The sequence below is a fragment of the Rhinolophus ferrumequinum genome, chromosome X, assembly GCF_004115265.2.
Source record: "Rhinolophus ferrumequinum isolate MPI-CBG mRhiFer1 chromosome X, mRhiFer1_v1.p, whole genome shotgun sequence".
In the NCBI taxonomy this organism is placed as follows: domain Eukaryota; kingdom Metazoa; phylum Chordata; class Mammalia; order Chiroptera; family Rhinolophidae; genus Rhinolophus; species Rhinolophus ferrumequinum.
In genome coordinates, this window is record NC_046284.1 from 26,056,109 (window position 1) to 26,075,501 (window position 19,393).

A 19,393-nucleotide genomic window follows, 5' to 3' on the forward strand; every position below is an offset into this window, starting at 1 on the left:
TTTGAATCAATGGGGAGGAGTTAAGAAGGGAATAGAGCTTTACTTCTGAAAGTTCATCTACCTCATCTGTAAAGCACATAGGGCTAAAATCTCACTATCGTAAGAATGAGGAAATAAGTGTTACCTTCTCTAAGACAGCTGTCTGTGCAAGCCGGGAGGCTTACACATGCAAAGAAAATGATAGTGGCTAGACTTAAAGCTGAACCTACCTTTCACACTGTCCTAGGACCAGCCCACGACAGAGTCTAATTGCATGGTTTATGCATGCTGTTTCTAGGCTCAGGGGTTAAGAATATATACTGATTAGTCACTATCCCTGAGTCTAAAACATCGGTTATTTATGGTCGATCATGTCTGATGTGATGTGTTTAAGATCATAAGCTAGGGTAACTTCTCTACAATTTAGCACTAACTAGATAACCCTTGGTAAGAAAATGAGGTCCCCCTGACAAGTGCGTCTGAAGAAATGCAATGGAGAATGTCCAAAGGCATCTTGTGTGATGTGAAAATGATTCAACTGGGAGACAACACAGAACACACTCCAATTAAATAGATAAAAAAAGCCTTTATTTCTAAAATGTGGCTTAACTATACCCACAGCGTGCTAAGCCAGTTTTGGAATTGATCCTGCAGCTTGGAGTAAAACTGGGCCAATGAAGGAGCAATTGGGGCTCCTGGTTCTAGGCACCAAGATGTCACTCCTTCAGCAACTCAATCTTTAAGGGTTTTTTTTCAACTGTTTTTTGTGACGTATGGAGAGTCGTTTTGGATTCCTCTGTATGACAGAGAGATCTGACCTTGAGGAAGATCGGTAGCCCACATCTTCTGCTTTTATAGGCTTAATGATATGGCCTGGTTTGGTCACAACCTTGGGTGTAGTCAGCTTTTGGAAGGCCCTCTGGGTGTTCCATGTAGATCCTATAGGGATCTGGATGGTCCTTTCAAATTGTTGATGGTGGGTGAATGGATACGGAAGCACCCGCACCTGGAAAGGAAGGCAGAGTGAGTAGGTGTGAGCCAGGCAATTGGTCAGGTAGTTTTCGCACACAGGCCACAGTTACACACGATGGTGGCAGTGAGTGAAGCTACTGAGAAATCAAGGCATCCCAACGCCGCTACCTAACCTTGGGAGTCCTAATTGGCTTCAGGACATTTGAGAGTAGAGAGGCCTAATTTGGGACTTCCCCCCCAGGCTTATTCAATAATCTAGGCATTGAAAAACCACCCTGACACTGCCCCTGTGGCAGTAGGAACACTATAGTAGCTCCTGGGCTGCTGTCCCCAAGTCAGTCTTCTACACAACCTTCTTATTCTTGTGACTGCAAGAAACACCCAGGCATTTGTGTATCCCTGTGGATTTTATGACCCTCCTACCTTCTCGTCCTTTCCTTTCCTCTCCTTGATAAACAGGATCCATGTTTTAAGGAAACCAAAGGTTGACTCCTGAATACTGAACTCTACCAGGCTGTTACCCTCAGTTAGCTTCATCCTGTTTTGGCACCTCAGACTGTCAGAGCTGGAAGGCCCTAGATAATGGCAAAGGTCATCTCCCTTGGCCCCAGAATTTGGCTTAGAGAAGTGCTTTATCCAAGAAAATTAGGAGCAACAAGGGAAAAGAGCCCAGGCTTCTTTCCTTGCCCAGTACGCTTCTCCGCTCCAGCACAGCATTACCTTCAGACATGTAAATAATCTTTAAACTCTTCCCCAATGGCCAAAGAGGGAGTAACAGACATAAGCAGAAAAATGGGGAAGTTACAATCAGTAGTCTTTGGAGTTAACTCAGTGGAACACTCAAGAGAAGCTGAGTACTGCCAGGTGGTCCTAGTGGTAGTGAAGGACACAGACTCTCTCTAGGTTAAGGGAATGTTTTATTGGGGTTGATGGGTAGATTTGCACGTCGGCCAGGGAAAAACAAAACAAAACAAAACACCTGGACAGAGTATTCAGCCTCAGAAGGTCTTCTTTTCCCCCCATTCAGCTCAAAGCACACCTTATTCTATTGCATGCTGGGACCTGCACTCTAACTTATTTTCAAAATGAGGAAAACCAAGGGAGATTCTGGAAAACTATTTGTCAGTTTGTTCTGCCTGTATTAAAAACAAACAGATAAGAGCTCTGAAGGGAAGCGAAATCGTCACTGAGATCCACACTCTGCCGTTCACCTAGAATCCTGGCCTGGTGAAGCACTCCCTTTCTCTATCTCTTATCCCAGTCCTGCCTGTTTATTGCCTGTTTTTTGGTTATATAGCCTCAACTGGGATTACAGTGGTTACAATTCAATTTTTGCATCGACTGGGTCACAAAATGAAATCAATAAAGTATTATTGAAATGTTACTTCCTCACCTCTCTTTTGTACCTACTAAACAGACCTCCTCTTTTTTTCAGAAGGAAAAATACAACTCATTTCAATATTATACTGGCTGGGGACAGATCTTAGGGTCACAGACTTTCAGAATTGAAGGGAACGTAAAGGTCATTGAGTCTAATCTCACTACTGAATCCTCTACACATGCTCATACTCCCAGAGCAACCCATTCTCTCTGGGCCAGCAGGAAGTTTTTGCCTGAATTGAACACTGCTTTTCCTCTGACTTCTACTTTGTGTGACTCCACTCGATACAACAGCCTTCAATATACTTGAAAACCATGATCCTGCTCAAATTTGCTGCTCTCGTGGGTAAACATCCCTAGCTCATCATCATATGACACAATGTAAAATTCTCTCACTATACTGAACAAGTACCTGTTTGTCTTTGTTTTTCTTAAGATGCAGCTCAAACTTTATAGCCTCTACATAGTACCTTGACTACAAATGCCAGCCTGAAGAACATAATTCTTCTTTTGATGAGACCCATTTGCATCAGTGTTATCTGGGGTACTAGTTGAAAACGCAGATTTAAGGGCCTCACCACTGCTGCAAAGATTATCCTGTAAGTCTCAACCTTCTTCCTGGTCAGTAATTAAACAGCAGAGTTGATCTGGAATTATTCATCTCAGAGCCAGTCAGCAAAAACAAAAATAGATTTGACTCTGGTCAAAACCACATGTCCCTCTTAACCACAGAGCACTAGAATATTCCTTCCAAGCAAGAGAGCTGGGCAGCAAAGAGGAGGCAGTTAAAGAGCTCTGCATCGCTCACCTGGTGAGCTGCTGCATGGATGTTTCGCTTCTCGTTGATAATCACATTTGGCAAATTCTTGTCTTTTCTTGGAGGACCTTCAGGGGCTTTAATGAGAAACCTGGAAAGCAGAACAGCAGAACATCTAAGAGCATTAAGGGCTTAGTCAAAAAGGCAGGGAGGGTGTGTGAAGGGGAGGTGGAGAACCTGGTGCCCTTCTGACAGGCTTTCTCCCACTCTTACCGGCGTCTCTTCTTGGCACTGGGCTTCAGGCCTACGCCACCCCACTCGCCCCAGCCAGGCAGAGTCAGGTCCATGTCCTTTGGCTTACTCGCCTCCACAGCTTCCCTCTTCTCTTTCAAGAAGTCTCTGATGACATCATCCCCAGCAAAAGCTTCCTTTATCACTTGCTTTTGATCTCTCTCCTGTTCATCTTCCTGTGAAGAAACAAGACTGAGAACAGAGAGGCGGAGCTTGGGCAGAAGGAGGAGCTATACAACCTCCTAACTACAGAACCTCCTTCCTTTCTGGCACTTTCTGCACCAGCTCTGATGCCCCACAATGGCCCGAGACCCTGGCTCTGCTCACCAACTCCTCTATTTTCATGGAGACTGCCAAGGACTTCAGGGAAGGAGATTATGTGGTTAGGAGGTTCTGTAGCTATGGCTTGCCTTTGGAACGGTGGTTGGAGGTAAGACCAAGACCGCTTCAATTTTGGGTCGTGACATTTTAGCGCCCCCTAGGGGGAAAGCACTGAACAATGATGGTCTTGCAATACAAACCCATTGGTAGCCAGCCAATTATGCTCCAATTTTCTTCTCTCTAGGGTAAATATCCCCAGCTCATTATCATATGACACAATTTTAAACTTTCAGTAAGGAAACTGCAGGGTGGAGGAATGAACGGCCTGTGTTAGGAGAAACTCCAAGTAGCCTGGCCAGAATGCAGGCATCCTCCAGCTTATGGCCCTGAAAAGACAGGGGCCAGAGCTCCTCACTTGAGCAGTTTCAATGACTTAATCAGGGATTCCTGGACCATTTGAGATCCCACTAAATAGAGCAAAACGTTGTCAAGAGCTCAATGACTCAACTTCGAGTTGTCCTGCCTGGGATCTTGTCAGAACTTTGAATGCCTCCCTTTTTCCTCTGAGGGCAGTTTTACAGTCACCCCAAGGAGGGTTTGGTGGTTCAGGATTTAGGAAGTGGGGGTCTCGGTGGCACTCACAGATTTGCATCTATCAAACTGTCACCAAGACCAGCCTGGCCCCATACTATTCTGGGCCTCTCAACTACCAAAATGTGCTCCCAGCACAACAAAACTTCACTGATTCTCCTCCTTGTGCGAGAAGGGCACTTTCTGCACCAGCTTTGATCCCCCACAATGGCCCACGACCCTGACTCTGCTCACCAACTCTACTGTCGTGGAGACTGCCAAAGACTTCACAGACGGAGATTTTGTGGTTAGGATGTTCTGCAGGTCAATCATTTGCTCCTTCCTTTTCTCCTTGGGGGCACCAGGCCGATTATCTGGATTCATCTCCAACTTCTGCCCTTCTAAAGCAGTTCTGGGAAGCTCCTTATTTTGAAAGCATCCTTCTTTTCCCAGCTCTTCTAGCTCTTCCAGTATCTCTGCTCTCTCTGGCCTCTGCAGCAACAGGGGCTCCTCTTCTTCCCTGGCAGGTCCCTCTCTCTGGACCGGCAGAACTGTCCTCGCTAAACTCACATTTTGCTTCCTGGACTGATGGTTCTCCTTGTTGAATTTCTGAGACAGGGCCCTCAATTCGGACAGCACCTCCTGGCTGCTAGAATCTGGAAGAAGAAATGACAGCTGTCAGAAAAGGAGGTTGGAAGTTGCCTTGTCAATGGACACTTATTGAGCCCTCTCAACATGCATTCATTGGGTGCTAAGCACCATGAAAAGCATTCCAATGAAGAGAAGACTCCATTCGCTGATCTCCTGGAAAGTTCACTAATCATTACCTGTCAAGTAGCAGGCAATGGAGTTGAGTAGTTAAAAGCAGCATGTTGGGAAGCAGATGTCCTGGGTCCTATTCCCAGCTTTGTCAACAACTCACTGTGTAACTGGAACTGTGGCTCAATTTCCCTGTAAACCTTGCTTAGGGAGCTGGCTCCAAGCTCCAAATTCTAAAAAGGCCTTTTTACTGGGGTGCGGGGGGAGAGAAACTGTTGAATATAACTTCATTGTAATTTCTAAAAATTGTGATTTATTATTTGTAATTTCTACTGTAATATCCTATTTGTAAAAACCACATCGAGCATTGTTCTGTCTTAAAACAGCATTTCATAATCTGTCATGGCCAAGTCAAGTAGCTCACACTTTCCAGTCACCAGCAACATCTGAGCAGATACCACTAGTCTCCGAGAGCCCTGAGGGAAATGTGGCAGTGATACACTTCTCAACTGTCCTCTGCATTGACTCAAGTTGCCTCCATTCCCAAGGTTATCCTGCTCTCTACCTTTGGATTGAAGCCACTGGGAAGAAGCTACTTGAGATCTGGCCTTTGGACATATGTATGTTTATTCCTCAAGAATCAAGTTTTCTTGCCCATTTTGTTTGGGGTCCATGACCTCCTACTATTTCCCCAAAGGTTTGCGAACCTTTTTTTTTCTTGTTTTTAAATTTATCATGCAAGGAAATCCAAATTCACCTTTCATTCCACAACCAACTGCTCTACACATTTAGCTAGATTACCAGCTTTTGAGGGGGCTCAGGAGGATGCAGCTGGTGTCCTGTAGTTGTAGAGAGAGTGCTTCACAATCTTGGTCTGTAGTGCTGCCCTCCAAAATCCTCTCAGAAGTGGCTGCTCGTAACTATTAATCCCAGAACTCTGATGAAAACCCCAAGTAAAGGCTCTACAATACATTCTCAATGATAGCTCTTTTAAAGTTATTTTTTGCCAAGGAAAAACAGATTATTGCTGTCATCTAAATGCATTATTCCTATAGGAAATACAATCAGATCCGAGACTGCAGATAGCCAGGCGATTCTGAATGTAGGTAGTTCTCTAGCCCTATCTTGTCCCTAGAACGGGAGCTCTCTGACCTGTCTCAAGGGCATTAACGTTGTTAATGTAAAACCTCTTCAAGATAACAGGTAGAAAATATAAAATGCAAATTGACTCTGAGCACAGGGTAACAATTCTAATTTACCATGTACCTTGTGAAGTCATTCATTCTTGTCCAGAAAGTCTCACCCCATATCACATATGTCAACCGGCATTTATGAAGTGCTAAAAATGCCACTCCTACTTTACAAACAAAACAGAACACCGCAGCCTAATTTGAAGATGCTTTATAATGCTTCAGAAGATACCTATGTGCCTGTGGGTGTGAATGGTTTTCAGATTTGCCATCCCGCCAGTGCACCTCTCTCTGGTTTGTGGGTACCAGTAATGTTAACTTTTGCCCTGACTCTAGGGATGGTGTAGTCCTCTTTCTGAAGACTGTGAGCCCTCAAGAGCAGAAAGCACGTCAGAACACACAATGTACAGCCATGCAGATGACCACTTATTAAATGCCTTTGAAGAAAAACAGTAATTATGATCATCTATTTTCTCTTCAGGGACCCATGGCACTCTCTCGAAAGACTAGACCCTCATCACTCTGCGGCGTGTGTGGGTGGACACAGCTTTCCTCTCAGTCAGTCTGTAGCACTTGCACCAAGCAGCTCTCCCTTCAGGTCTACTGTAACTTACCTTTTGTTTCTTGTGTGCCCACCGGCTCAGTGTCCTGGTTGAGCCCAGACATTTCCCTAAGCGATCGCCTTTCCTCAAATTCTTTCAACAAAATTTCTTCCTCTGCCACTTTTTTCCCTTCTCCCTCACTTTCAGAAGCCTCGTCGGCCACGGGCTCTGGAAGTTGTTTGGTGTCCTTCTGGATTTTGGCATCTTTCATGCCACTGGAGTGATTCCTGACCATCCAGGGGTTTGGTCCATCTGTGGTCATCTGTGCTTCATTCACCGCATCGGGGACAAGGAGGTCACCCTCTTCCTCTGTACCATCCTCCTCTTCACTCCCAGAAGCCATCTGGAGTTTCTGCGTCAGTTCTTTGTTCCTGGCCAACTGTTCCTGCATAGCCTGGCGAGCCTGGAGGAAGGAGTCACAGTACGTATGCCCTGTCATTACTGACTACAATAACACCTTTCCCAGTCCATTTCTTAAAGCTGTCTCCTCTGAGTTAAGTATTTCTTATTGGTACCTACTGTTTAAACTGCCCATATACCACCATGGTAATAGCTATGGAATATAATGGAAGACAAATCCTTTGTCTTCAAGGAATCAACATGTGAAACATGATTTAAAAAAAAGCTCCTCTCCTTTTTAACTGGACTTGGCTTCAATAATCTTTCCCTCTCACCTCTCCTTTTCCACCTTGCTCTAGTCATTTTCCTCCCAGCCTTAGAGATTTTCTGACGCCTTTCTAGATTCCTGGTTTTCCATTTACCCTCATGGCTCTTATCCAACTGTTTCTTTCTTTCCCCCAATTCCATCTCTTTTCTCACCGATGATCTCTTACCTCCAGGTCATATTTGGCCATAATTGCCTTTGACTTTGCCCATTTCCCACTGTTCTGGTGCTTAAGGCTCATTCGCTCCTGGAAAGAAAGGGCAGCGTGAGATCCTTATTGCTTTCTGGGGAAAGCTGGTTCAAGGGGTAGGGCAAGAAACAGCCTTACCATCATTCTGGCTTTTTCGAGTTTTTCCAGTTCTTCCAGGGCTGCAGTAGGATTGACCTCCTGCAGCTTCTCAAACTCTTTTAGGGCTTTCTTGGCCTTTCCTTTCTTCAGAACTTTGTGATACCTATAAGGTAATGAGAGGGTTATGAGGGAAGAGATTTAGCAGGAACACCGATGCCACACACAAGTGTCCCCACTCCCCAAGGGGTGTCCCTATGCAGGAGCCAGAATGGATGTCACAGAGCTAGCTGACTAGAGGGAACGAAACCAGAGCAAGCTGACAGGCCTCTCAGTCCCTACAGCCCCTAGGGGCAGACCTCTGCAGAGCAAAGAGTCCCTCTGCTCCTATAGCAAAAGGGAAGAGTAGAACAAGTTCCAAAGAGGCAAAAAAAGCAGGAAGAAAACCCTGCTGGCCCCAACAGCTGTAGAATTCAGAGTTCATTCTGCAGAATCACTCTGACATGCCTTGGAAAGGAGAGAAAGTAATTGAACAGTCCTCTTTTTAGCAAAACTAAGATGGAAAGCCAAAGCCAGAGGAAAGGGCACTACTGAAGCAAGCAAACCTGTATGAGATTTATCTGAAGGGAAAAAAAGGCTAGTCATTCCTATTTGAGACCTCTTCCATATGACCCCAACTGCCACGTCAAAGGTTCTTTCCTAAGAACTTGCGATTAGCCACTTCACTTTCTTTTGTGGAACCCAAGGCCAGGTCACCAGTTTACTTACTTTTTGCTTTTGATTTTCTTTTCTCTTCGAGCCCTGGCTTCATAGTAGGACTGCAGGGCCCGGGCCCTCTGAAGCTCTGCTCGGCGCATCTTAGCCTACAAAGAATGACATTTACAGTGACTCCTGTACTTGAGGGCAAATGCCTGGGTGTATCAAAGGGCCTATCACACTTACCTCTTCCAGGCTCATGGCTTTGAGAGAGGCCTTTTCCACGGGAGTCAGTAAAGGGTCTGTCACTGGTTGCTTGTTTTTATGGAGGAGGTTAAAAATTTCCTGCTCCAGGGGAGTTCTTGCCTTAAGGAGGTAACGGAACAGTCTGAATCTTAAGCCATGCTCCCACAGTCTCCCTCTTTTCAGCCCTATGACCATCTACTATGACACTATCACTGGAATCACTCACTGGATAGGATTGGCTGTTAACAACAAGAGAAGGGGTTCCAAGTTCGCTGCCCAGCTGTGCAGATAAAGCCTTCTTTTATTCTGATTTAAAACAACTTCGGCAAGGGGATTCTGAGGCGACTCTCTAATATTACTGAGGGGATCACTCTCTGTTCAGATTATCAATATATGTAAAACAGAATGCCATTCTCTTAAGAATCAAAGCAGGATCATAGCCCTTAAGGTAAATGCTGGCAGGACAGAGGAAGAGCAGTACCAAATGTCAGTTTTGGGAGTCGCAAAACAAAATAAAGTGGTCCCTGTGTTACGTATACTGTATAGTTAGGAATCTCAGATTTATGTAAGCCTCCTTTTGTAATTAGCCTGTTTCCTGACAGTTTAAATTTGACTCTAGTCATGTTTCAACTTTGGCTCCGATTCCTCGGTTTCCAATTAACTTTGCAGGCTAGGTAGGGTCTATGTGTGTGAAACACCTGGGCTGTGAACCAGTTACTTCACATGTCAACTAAAGACCTCATTTGCTGCATGAGTGATATTGTGAGGATGGCTAAAATAGGCAGATCATGCTAAGATATGATCATGTTGATCATATCTTGTGTGGTCAAGTACAAAAGTAGCCCAAGGCAACAGAGCCTGTTTCAAAACTCATACACATTATACGTTGTTTTCTTCAACAGCCATATACATCATGGTCAGTATCAAACTTACAAATATCTGGACAAATGCATAAACACACATCATCATACATTACATGGTGCTATTGATTTAACCATAAACCTATTCTATTGAATAGTAAAGGTACATGTTCTTCCATTTTTAGTATTTGCAGAAGTGATCAGTCAAAGGCTACAGTGATTTATATTACAATGTTGTAATCTCCCTCCAATTCAATTCAATTTACAAACATTTATTGACTGCAGCTGCATTCCAGGTACTTGTGCAGTTGATTAAGATCATTCCTGTCTTCACAGAGCTCACAGCCTTTCAGAGGAAAGAGACATATGTACCACTAACAACATAATGGGTTAAATGTTAGTCCACAGGAGTAATCACAGAGGAAGGAACAATTAATTCTGATTAGGAGGTGGGTTAGGCTTGGGGAAGGAAGAGACTTGAGTTAAGCTTCGAGGTATAAATACAATTCTGTAAGGAGGGGGCCAGAGAGATGAATATAAGCAAGAACAGATATATGGAAAGGAGAGGTGTGTAAGGGAACGATGTGTTGTCCAGTACAGCTAAAATGCTAGGTACTTCTGTCTTATCCTGTAAGTGGGGAGCCTTTTGAAGGATTTTAAGCAGGAGAGCAACAATTAGTTATGTTTCAGAAAGAAAATCCTGGTGCTTGTATAAGGGGATATATGTAAAGTGCCAAATGAGAGGTGAAAATGAAAATGAGAAGAGGAACCAGGGATCTGAGAGCTATTACAGAGACAGAATTCACAAACTAGCCCACTGTCTGGGCTGAGGAGAGGTGGCAGTTAACGGGAGAAGGATAAATCAGATGGTGGAGGTTTCCAACCAAAGTGACTGGAGTATGAAGTTATGTTGTTGAGTTACAGAATGAAGGTAGTGGTACAGGGTTTGGGAGTCTGGGGAAGGAAAATGCCAGGCTTACTTTGTTTATAAAGTTTAAGGTACATTGGGGAGATCCAGGTGAGGCCTGCTAATCATATGGAATCTGGGACTGGAATTCAGAAGAAGGGGTTGAGAGGGATCCGTAGCATATACAGCTGATAAAGTCAAAAGTCACAGAATTTACAGGGTAACAATAAAACAGACTAAGAAAAGTCAGATAGACAAAAATCAGGAGTATGTCACAGAAGTCAAAGGAGGAGTTTTTAACAATGTGTCAATAGTGTCACGTTGGCTGAAGACAAGGGTTTGGGATGTGGTGACTGGGCAGCCCGTCACTAATGGTGTTTGAGACAAGTTTCAGTAGGACAGTAGGTAGGCGAAGGTGAGAGAACACAGATAGCAGTGGAGACCAGCTCTTCCCAAAGCATGTTCCTCATCAGCTAACAAGATTTACTTCATTTAAAAAAATAGTTTTAAAAATTCAATTTATTTGATTTTCAATAACATCAATTTGTACACTGTGGGTTAGAGTCAGTTACCTTTTCATAGACTTTAAAAGGCTAGTGTGCATTGTGAATGGCCAATCTCCAGTGTGGGCAGGCAGCATTTTCTAGCAATGGGACCCTTCCCCGCTTTGAGGGCATATTGAGAAACTAAGGTTTTGAGGCGAACACTTTGGGAAATGCAAGTGTAGGCTGCTAAGTGGAAGGAAGGAAAGACGGGGTGGGAATAGTTACTGTACCATCATTTCTAGCACTTTGCAGTTTATAAATGCTTTTGTACACATTATCCCATTTAATTCTTCTCAGCTAGAGTCCAGTGAAATTTTAGGAAGCTGGACCAAAACTATACTGCAGACTTTGGATTCTTAACCTCCAGGAATACTAGTATTATCACTAGTCCTTGGTACTTTGCATTCTTAAATTGTAAGAAGAGAATTGCGAGCTGCTAGCCAGAAAGCAAGCCCTGACCTTAGCATTTCCTTATTTCTCTGTGCCACTCTGGCGTAATTTTTCCAAAAATGCATCTTAGCATGAATGGTCCAGTAGATTCAGTGTACACCTTCTGGGCCACTCTGTCTTGCACAAGGAGTTCCTGGAGAGTAGAAGTTGTGCCATTCTTACTTAGTGCAACCTTCTCCTCCATCATCTCACCTTTAATACCCAACTCGGCAGTTTCCTGTGATCTACAAGATTACGTCCTTTGGAAAAAGCAAGATACAGGAGAGTGTGTAAAAGTGCACTACTACTTTTCTGATAAGTAAGAGGTAAATACGGATATATCAGTAAAACCCTTAAGTTAATAATAATAATAAAAAAGACTTATAGAAGTGGTTACTTCTGGGTGAATATGGGGGTAAAAATGAGCAGGTGGGGGACAGGGGTGGGGTCAGACTTTATACATCTTTATACATACTTTTATTTTTGAATCTTACAAATTATATTACCTCTTAATTTTTCTCCTAATGTCTCCCTTCCATCCTACAGCCACACTTTAAACCTGATTTCTTTTTCATGTGGAAAAGGGAGCATCCTAGAAAGAGAATGGCAGAGACAGAGCTCATCCCCATCATAAGCAACCACTTGCTCAAGTTCTAGCTATGGTGGCAAGCCATGTTTACCTGGATTAGCTTTAATTACTTCAAGTCCCCAACACACAGGACATTTTTAGAAAGCGGAAGAAAAGCATAAAAAGGGCCATCTATTCACCGTTTGGGCACTACTGTTTTTGCCTATTTTTCTACTTAAGACAGAACATCCCATTATAGACTCCATAACCAATGGTGTATTGGAAAAGAAAGGCTAGCTGTTCTGAAGCACTTGTTCATAGACTAAAATAATAATAATAATAAATTTTTAAAAAACAAGACTTTAGGGACTGACAAAGGATTACCAACTTTTAATTTTGTCAAGGTCATAACTACCATTCTACCCTCAACCCCATCCTTTGGTAGCACCATCATTACATAAAAAGAAGAGCCATTTCAACACCATTGAAGTGAAAAGAATAAGCTCATACTAAAGAAGAGCTGGCAACCTTACACCCATCATATTTACAATTATCCTTTTGCTTCAGACAGATGAAAAATTTGCCAGAGATCAGTGTTTGGGAAACCCAGCTTTAAAATATCTTTTTTTAAATTTTCTGCAGCTCAGTCATAATGAATTACATGCTAAGATTCTGGTCATTATCAGCGATATGTTGTATTTTAATGTGGTATTCCTTTAGAAGCAAACTTTGGATCTGTTGCTCATGTATCCTTACTAAGGCATCAGTGAACTGATTTTCCCCGGATCAGAATGTAGCTTTAAAAGCTTTTTAAAAACTGGGGTGTGAAAAAGAAAACATTATGTTCCTTCTTTACTGGCAATCAGATGTTTTAACACAAAAACACGAAAATAACCATGTACTGTATGCTACAAACTGATGAAGGGTGACCACAGAACCACTGAGTGGCTACTGCATGACTGACAACGAATCTTGCCACCCCCTTCTCTACCTTTCTGACTGATAAACTACAATGACTACAGCTGGAATTTCAGTTTAATATGTCCAACCAAATCAGCTGCAGGCCTTGCAATCTCCACATTGTGCAATCTCACCCCCCTACCCCGAGGTGTGGTTTCCTCGTGCTGCACTTACCTTCCAGCCACTGAGCACATGTTCAATGGGAGCAAAGGCTGACTGCTCCTTCTTCAGGGGAAAAACCAGCTGCTCTGCTTGCCGGTTCTTCAGAACGATGGGATCCCATTTGGAGAGGGCCTGTGAGGTTTTATTGAACGCCACTTCTCTGTGGATCTGAACCAGGCAACGTACATAAAAGGAAAGAGCCATGAAAATTAGGCATCAAACTCAAAGGACTAGTGGGAAATTAGGAGGCAAAGTTTCTTAGTCCAAAGAAGAATCAGAATGCTGGAGATTAGCTCTTGCTTACTTCTCAGGACTGTACTTTCCACTAGATTAGTTTTAATCTTTTACATGGTGAGGCCATCACAGCTTCCCTCCTCCCATTTTTCAGGCTTCCCCCTTCCTTCTCTTCTTATCCAGTTTTTCCTTGTCAGTTCAATTTCTCCCCCTTAGTGGACCACACTCTTTATAACTCACACGCTCAACCTCTTCTTTGTTAAGGGGTAACTCCACAGTCTTCTTTGATTTGACTCTATTCAGTTGTTTTTTCACAGTGGCCAATGAGGATGAAGTTTTAACAGGCTCAAGCAGATCTGAAAGGACTAGCCTTTCTCCTGATCCTATAGAAAGGCCAAAATTTCTGGTCAGAATGAGAAGTCAAAATCCCGATATCACACAGGGAGATGCCTAAGTAGAAAATGCTGGCAGTCAGGCAAATGTGCAGGGAAACAGGAATAAATCTTTTACTTCAATAGCTAGCCATAGTTACACCATCACTTTCCTACATTCTCACCTGTGCTGGAGGGTAGACGAGAAAGTTATTTATTTAAAAAAGTTATTTGCTTTTCTCTTGGTCTGCTTCCAATCTTGCTCCACTGTAACTCATTCTTCACATAGCAGACAAAGTGATATTTTGAAAATGTAAATCATAGCATGTCATGATCCTGCTGAAAATCCTCCAGTGGCTCCCCATTATACTTGGAATTAGTCATCCCTTGGTATCCATGGGGGATTGGTTCCAAGATCCCCTGTGGATACCAAAATCTGAGGATGCTCAAGTCCCTTACGTAAAATGGTGTTATTATTTGCATGTAACCTATATTTGCATATAAGCTACAGCAGGGCAGGCTTACACATCACTTCATTTATGTGGATTCAGCATAGTGTTCAGTGTGTGGCAAATTCAAGTTTTGATTTTTGGAACTTTCTGGGATTTTTGTTGTTGTTGTTGTTGAATATTTTTGATCTGTGGTTGGCTGAAGGCAAGGATGTGAAAACCAACGATACGGAAGGCCGACTACATTGATCTAAAGGACATAGCACTGTAGGATCTGGTCCCCATATGGGATCTTGATCTGTCTCTCCAACCTCATATCATCCCCACCTCCACTATGCTCTAGTCACAATGGCCTTCTTCTGGTTCTTCAAACATGCTGAGCCTGTTTCTTCCTTAGAGCCTTTGCACTAGCTGCCCCCTTGCCTGCGATGCTTTCTCCTATCTTTACATGACTGACTTTTGCGTCATTCAGATCTCAGCTTAAATTTTGCCTCTTCAAGAGACCTTTCATGACCAGCCAAATTAAAGCAGCCATTTAGTCACTTTACTGTATCATCCTGTTTTAATTCTCTTTGTCTCCCCCAACTAGAATGTAAACCTGATGAGATCAGTGTGTTATTCTTTACTATAACCCAGTATCTAAACTGTTTCCGAAACTGATAGACAGTAGAAGCACAGTAGATACACAGAAGCTGATACTTAGTAGAAACTGAATAAGCATGGAAGAATACATTGGTACTTGTTCGAGGTTATGTCAGTGGTTACTAGAAGAGTTTAACCCAGTATCTAAACTGTTTCCGAAACTGATAGACAGTAGAAGCATAGTAGATACACAGAAGCTGATACTTAGTAGAAACTGAATAAGCTTGGAAGAATACATTGGTACTTGTTCGAGGTTATGTCAGTGGTTACTAGAAGAGTATAGCTCATTCAACCCGCCTAAGTTGTGAATATGTGAATACGGTGAAAAAGATCTGGCATCTAGACTTGGTAATCAGATTAAAATCCCAACTCTGTCATTTACCAGGCCATGTATTCTCAATAGAGGTGATATCACTCTCCCACCCACAGGTGAAAATTGGTTTGGGCGGGAGTGAAAAAAAACTTAGATATTACAAAGTTTTGTGTCCCCCAAAGCTCAACCCTATCCAACAATATCTCATTCCTTAGCATCTGATTTCCTGGTGGAGGGTGGGGGAAGAGAAGGACAAAGAGAGGCAATGAGGAAACAAAATGTCTAAAAAGCTCCTCAGGGGAGCAATAAAGAGAAAAGGTTGAGAAACACTGAACTAGGTGAAGTCCCTTGAGTAAGTAACTTGACTTCTTTGAGCTCCAGCTGGAGAGATTATTTGCCTGTCTGAACTCAAATGCTGTGAGAACTGAAAAAAAAAATGAAATCATGAGCCTGACTAAGCTAGTGAGAGGCAGCTGTCTTCACTCATGTCCCTCTATCCTAGCAGTAGCTAACTAATCAAGCTCAGTGGGAAACCTTGACCATGGCCTTCTAGGCTTTGTTCTAGAAATGGAAGAAACTCAAGGGCATTTGATTACCCTTCTTCACTCACTCACAGGTAAATATTCATGGTACGATCCATTAATCACATTAAAAACAGTTCCTGGGGTGGAGGTTGTAAAGTGACTGTTATACTTTGGGAACTCCACAAGCTATAATGCAGATAGCTTCCTTTATTAACTTACCTTCAGAACTGACAGTGAACTCTGACACCTTCAGACTAGCCTCAGATCTCTCAGCCAATTTCCGCCTGAAATTTAGGCAAAACAGAATATAGTAGGAACGGACACATTTTGCTGGGGAACAAACACTTCCTTGTTCAAACAAGGCTTTGCTTTCATGTATTTCTCTTCAAGAGTCAGGTTTTGTCACAAAATAACCATGAAATCTGTTCCTAACCTGGACTTGGTAGTTTAACCATCTCTTAATGTAGACTCAGCCCCTCAAAAACACAAGGCAATATAAGGTAGGCATAGTGGAAAAGGTATTAGACCTAGATTTGAATTCTGGATAAGTAATGTCTATTCAATGCTTCAAGACTATAAGTGTGGATTAAGTAAGAATTCAAATGCACAAAGGTTTAACATAATAATAGCTAACAATTACATAATCTTTACTATAAGCTGGGCATTGGTTTAAGATCTCTACATTTATTAACTCATTTAAATGTCACAACAACCTTATGAGGTAGGTACTATTATTAATCTTATTTTCTAGTTGAAGAAATTGAGGTGCAGAAAGGACAAAATGTTTGCCCAGACAATCTGTTTCCAAAGTATGTACGGTTAATAATGATATAATAATAATAATGTGTGTTCATCGTCTTAGGCACTCAATAAATGTTAGTTGCAGATAAATCTCATGCAATCAGCTAGATATAACCTGTCCAACTTGATGGGAATATTACCTATTCTTTCCATCAAGGGAACTGATTGCTTCCAGAAGTTTTTGATGCTTTCGCTCTCCATCACTGTCTCCCTAGACACAAAAGGAAAAACCAATGATGAGGGGCAGGAAAAGACATTGTGGAAATTGAAGCCCATGTAAAATTTCTCAAATCTTTTTGTCAGCGAAGAACTGTGTAATACAGAATTGTACACCTGAAATCTATGTAATTTCACTAACAATTGTCACCCCAATAAATTAAAAAAAGAACTGGGGAATCAGATGAGGTCTGGTGTGTAGGTCTGAAAGGACTGCTTCAAAAACCAAAGTCCCTCATTATAGAGCCTTAGTAACTGGGAGCTAATGTTATGCCTCTGACTTAACTTGTTTTGGCAAGAAAAGTGCTATGGGAATAATGTTTCTGTATGGAAAATATAGTGTGATCTGACACAGAAACTTTTCCATAGAAGGAAAAAAAACAATCTAAGTACTTTTGTCAAGAGAATAAAGAGTTAGAATTCCTACAGCATCTGTTGGAGATGCAGCTTAATTATGTATAGTTCAATCAGACACTTAAATAATTCTCTACAGAAATCCAAATCTGGAAAACAGGGAAATCAAACAACGAGGACCACACGTTTTGGTCTGTATACTACTCTACTACACTTAGTCAACTTGAGGACAGTGGCTGTATCCTATACAGTCTTCAAACTCCCATAGCACTTAATACATCTTATACATGAAAGACTGAAACAACTGCCTATAATTTATTTGTGAGACCTGGACAAATATAAACAATTTTACCATCCCTTCCCTTTCCAGGAATGTGCTGTCTACCCTAATTTTAAAGCAGAAGGGAACTGGAGAAGGTAGTGTAGCAGTTGTCACCCACCTCATCTTCACTGGTGCTCAAGGGGGAGTCTTTTGGCAAATCCTCTAGTTCTTCCCGTTCACTTAAAGCCAGAAGGCTGTTAAAGGAGATAAAAGATAAATATTATAACTTGAAGAAACTAAACAATCTCTAAAACATAACTGCAGAAGTCAGGCATCAACTCCAAGAGGTGAGCAGTGGTTGGTGATACCCATACCCAACTGTATGAAAAAGATATAATACTGTTCAGTGATTGGCACTGCATTTCCTACTGACCTCTAGGAGGTTGTAAAAATATCAGACCCTAGGTAAGGTGGCAGAAAGATGCTGTTCCTGGCCCTTGAGTCAAGGCAGTTTCACAGTTAATATTTCTAAGTAGCCTCCAGATGAAAGACACCTTTATAGGTGCAGCTTACTCAAAAGTGACATCTTGATCACTTGTTCCGTGGAATGCGTAGGAAAGCAGCTCAGTAAGCCATTTGCCCTGTGGCTTGCTCGGAAAAGTAGGTGCTTAACTAAGGAACACTGATACCCTGAAACATGTTATGGAGTCTATTACCTAACAGTACATATCAATCTTTGCAAGGCAAGCAGTACTAAACGAATTATATTTAGTTCCCCTATTGGGGTGGAAGGTAAAACAACAGAGAAAACACCGTGTATGACTCCAAAGCTTCCCAAGACAAGTGATTTTACAGCGCAGGCATTGCCTGCGCAGAGGGCTGAAACTCGCCGCAGCAGCAGCATAAAAAACGGAGTCACGTGACGAGGACAGTGCAACATATCAACTTAGCTGGAGAGTGAGGCCACAGGGATGAAGACCCGACGCTGGGGAGCAGAGGGAGCGAATTACATTATTACATTGGTGCAAAAGTAATTGCGGTTTAAAAGGTTAAAAATTGCAGAAAACGCAGTTACTCTTACACCAATCTAATAAAAGGGTTTTAAAGGATGAATCGCGCAAACAGTAACGCATGACGAGGTCTTGGGAGGGGAATAAGTGTCGTCTGTTAAAAAGCAGCTTCCGTGTCTCGAAATCCGGGGTACCTGGCCCCCAGAGACCCAGATCCCCCTACCCGCCTTTACCCCTCACCTCTCCGCAGCCGGAATCGCGCTCACCATCGCGCTCATCTCAGTAGCCTGTCTCACATGGGCCAGGAGCGGAAGCCCAAAGGAAAGCAATTTCCGTGCCGGCCGCAAAGCAATTTCTGCTTCCGCCAATCATGCGCGACAAGCGCGTCACTTCCGGCCCGCCCTAGGCGTGCTAGTAGCTGGAGACGCTTCGAGAGGGGCCTGCGGGAGCCTGGGATCTTACCGTTTAATGCTTGTCAGTGGGAGGAGCTTTACTTGCCCCACCCACCTCTCATGTAGCTCACTCCTGTGTGTTTCCTCTCGGACCTCTGTTTCCAAGCGGCCCAAGGTGGGTGAGCTTAGAGCGAGGGTGCTGCGCTGTCCCCTCCTGATCCAAAAGGAAGGGCTCCATCGCCCGTCCGTGTTGGACAGCGTCCTGTGAGCCCGCCCCTGGCCAACTCGAGGCTTTAAGAACGCCAGTGTAGTGGCCAGCATTGCGCTAGGCCCCTGCGATTCCACTGTGAACAAAGCAAGTTTCCTCCTCTCTTAAGGAAAAATTCCCTTTCATCCTGTACGCCCTTGTCATTGCAGCCCTAGGTTCCTCCTTCCCTATGTAACAAAGTTTCATATAAGAATGGGCTGTGGGTAAACGGCATCAATTATATGGTGATGGAAGGAGAACTGACTCTGGGTGGTGAACACAATGTGATTTATAGATGATGTTTTACAAAACTGTACACTTGAAATCTATGTAACTTGACTAAAAATTGCCACCCCAATAAACTTTAATTAAAAAAAAAAGAATATGCTGTGTCAGTGGCTGCAGCTTCCTCACCATCATCAACTTTTACATTT

At 43.0% G+C, this 19,393-nt stretch overlaps 1 protein-coding gene across 1 annotated transcript; it reads right to left on the reverse strand.

Moving 5' to 3' along the window:
• Nucleotides 1-545: 545 nt before the first annotated feature.
• UTP14A (UTP14A small subunit processome component) lies at nucleotides 546-18,691 on the reverse strand. The gene is made up of 15 exons (XM_033117100.1): nucleotides 18,561-18,691; nucleotides 17,489-17,564; nucleotides 16,619-16,689; nucleotides 15,897-15,961; nucleotides 13,619-13,761; nucleotides 13,157-13,312; nucleotides 8,714-8,833; nucleotides 8,540-8,634; nucleotides 7,814-7,937; nucleotides 7,655-7,732; nucleotides 6,834-7,224; nucleotides 4,526-4,926; nucleotides 3,362-3,555; nucleotides 3,140-3,239; nucleotides 546-985 (listed from the first exon to the last, which is right to left on the reverse strand). The coding sequence occupies exons 1-15, from the start codon at nucleotides 18,596-18,598 to the stop codon at nucleotides 719-721; spliced, it is 2,319 nt and encodes a 772-aa protein (XP_032972991.1). The 5' UTR covers nucleotides 18,599-18,691; the 3' UTR covers nucleotides 546-718.
• Between the last annotated feature and the right edge of the window lie 702 nt (nucleotides 18,692-19,393).

What these genes read in the sequence shown, in the direction of transcription:
- UTP14A (XM_033117100.1), bottom strand. Translation starts at nt 18,598, where the DNA reads ATGAGCGCGATGGTGAGCGCGATTCCGGCTGCGGAGAG. An exon ending in GTTCACTGTCAGTTCTGAAG is followed by an intron (nt 13,762 to 15,896) that starts GTAAGTTAATAA and finishes GCCTTTCTATAG; the next exon opens with GATCAGGAGAAAGGCTAGTC. An exon ending in TCTCCACGACAGTAGAGTTG is followed by an intron (nt 3,556 to 4,525) that starts GTGAGCAGAGTC and finishes GTTTCTTCACAG; the next exon opens with GAAGATGAACAGGAGAGAGA.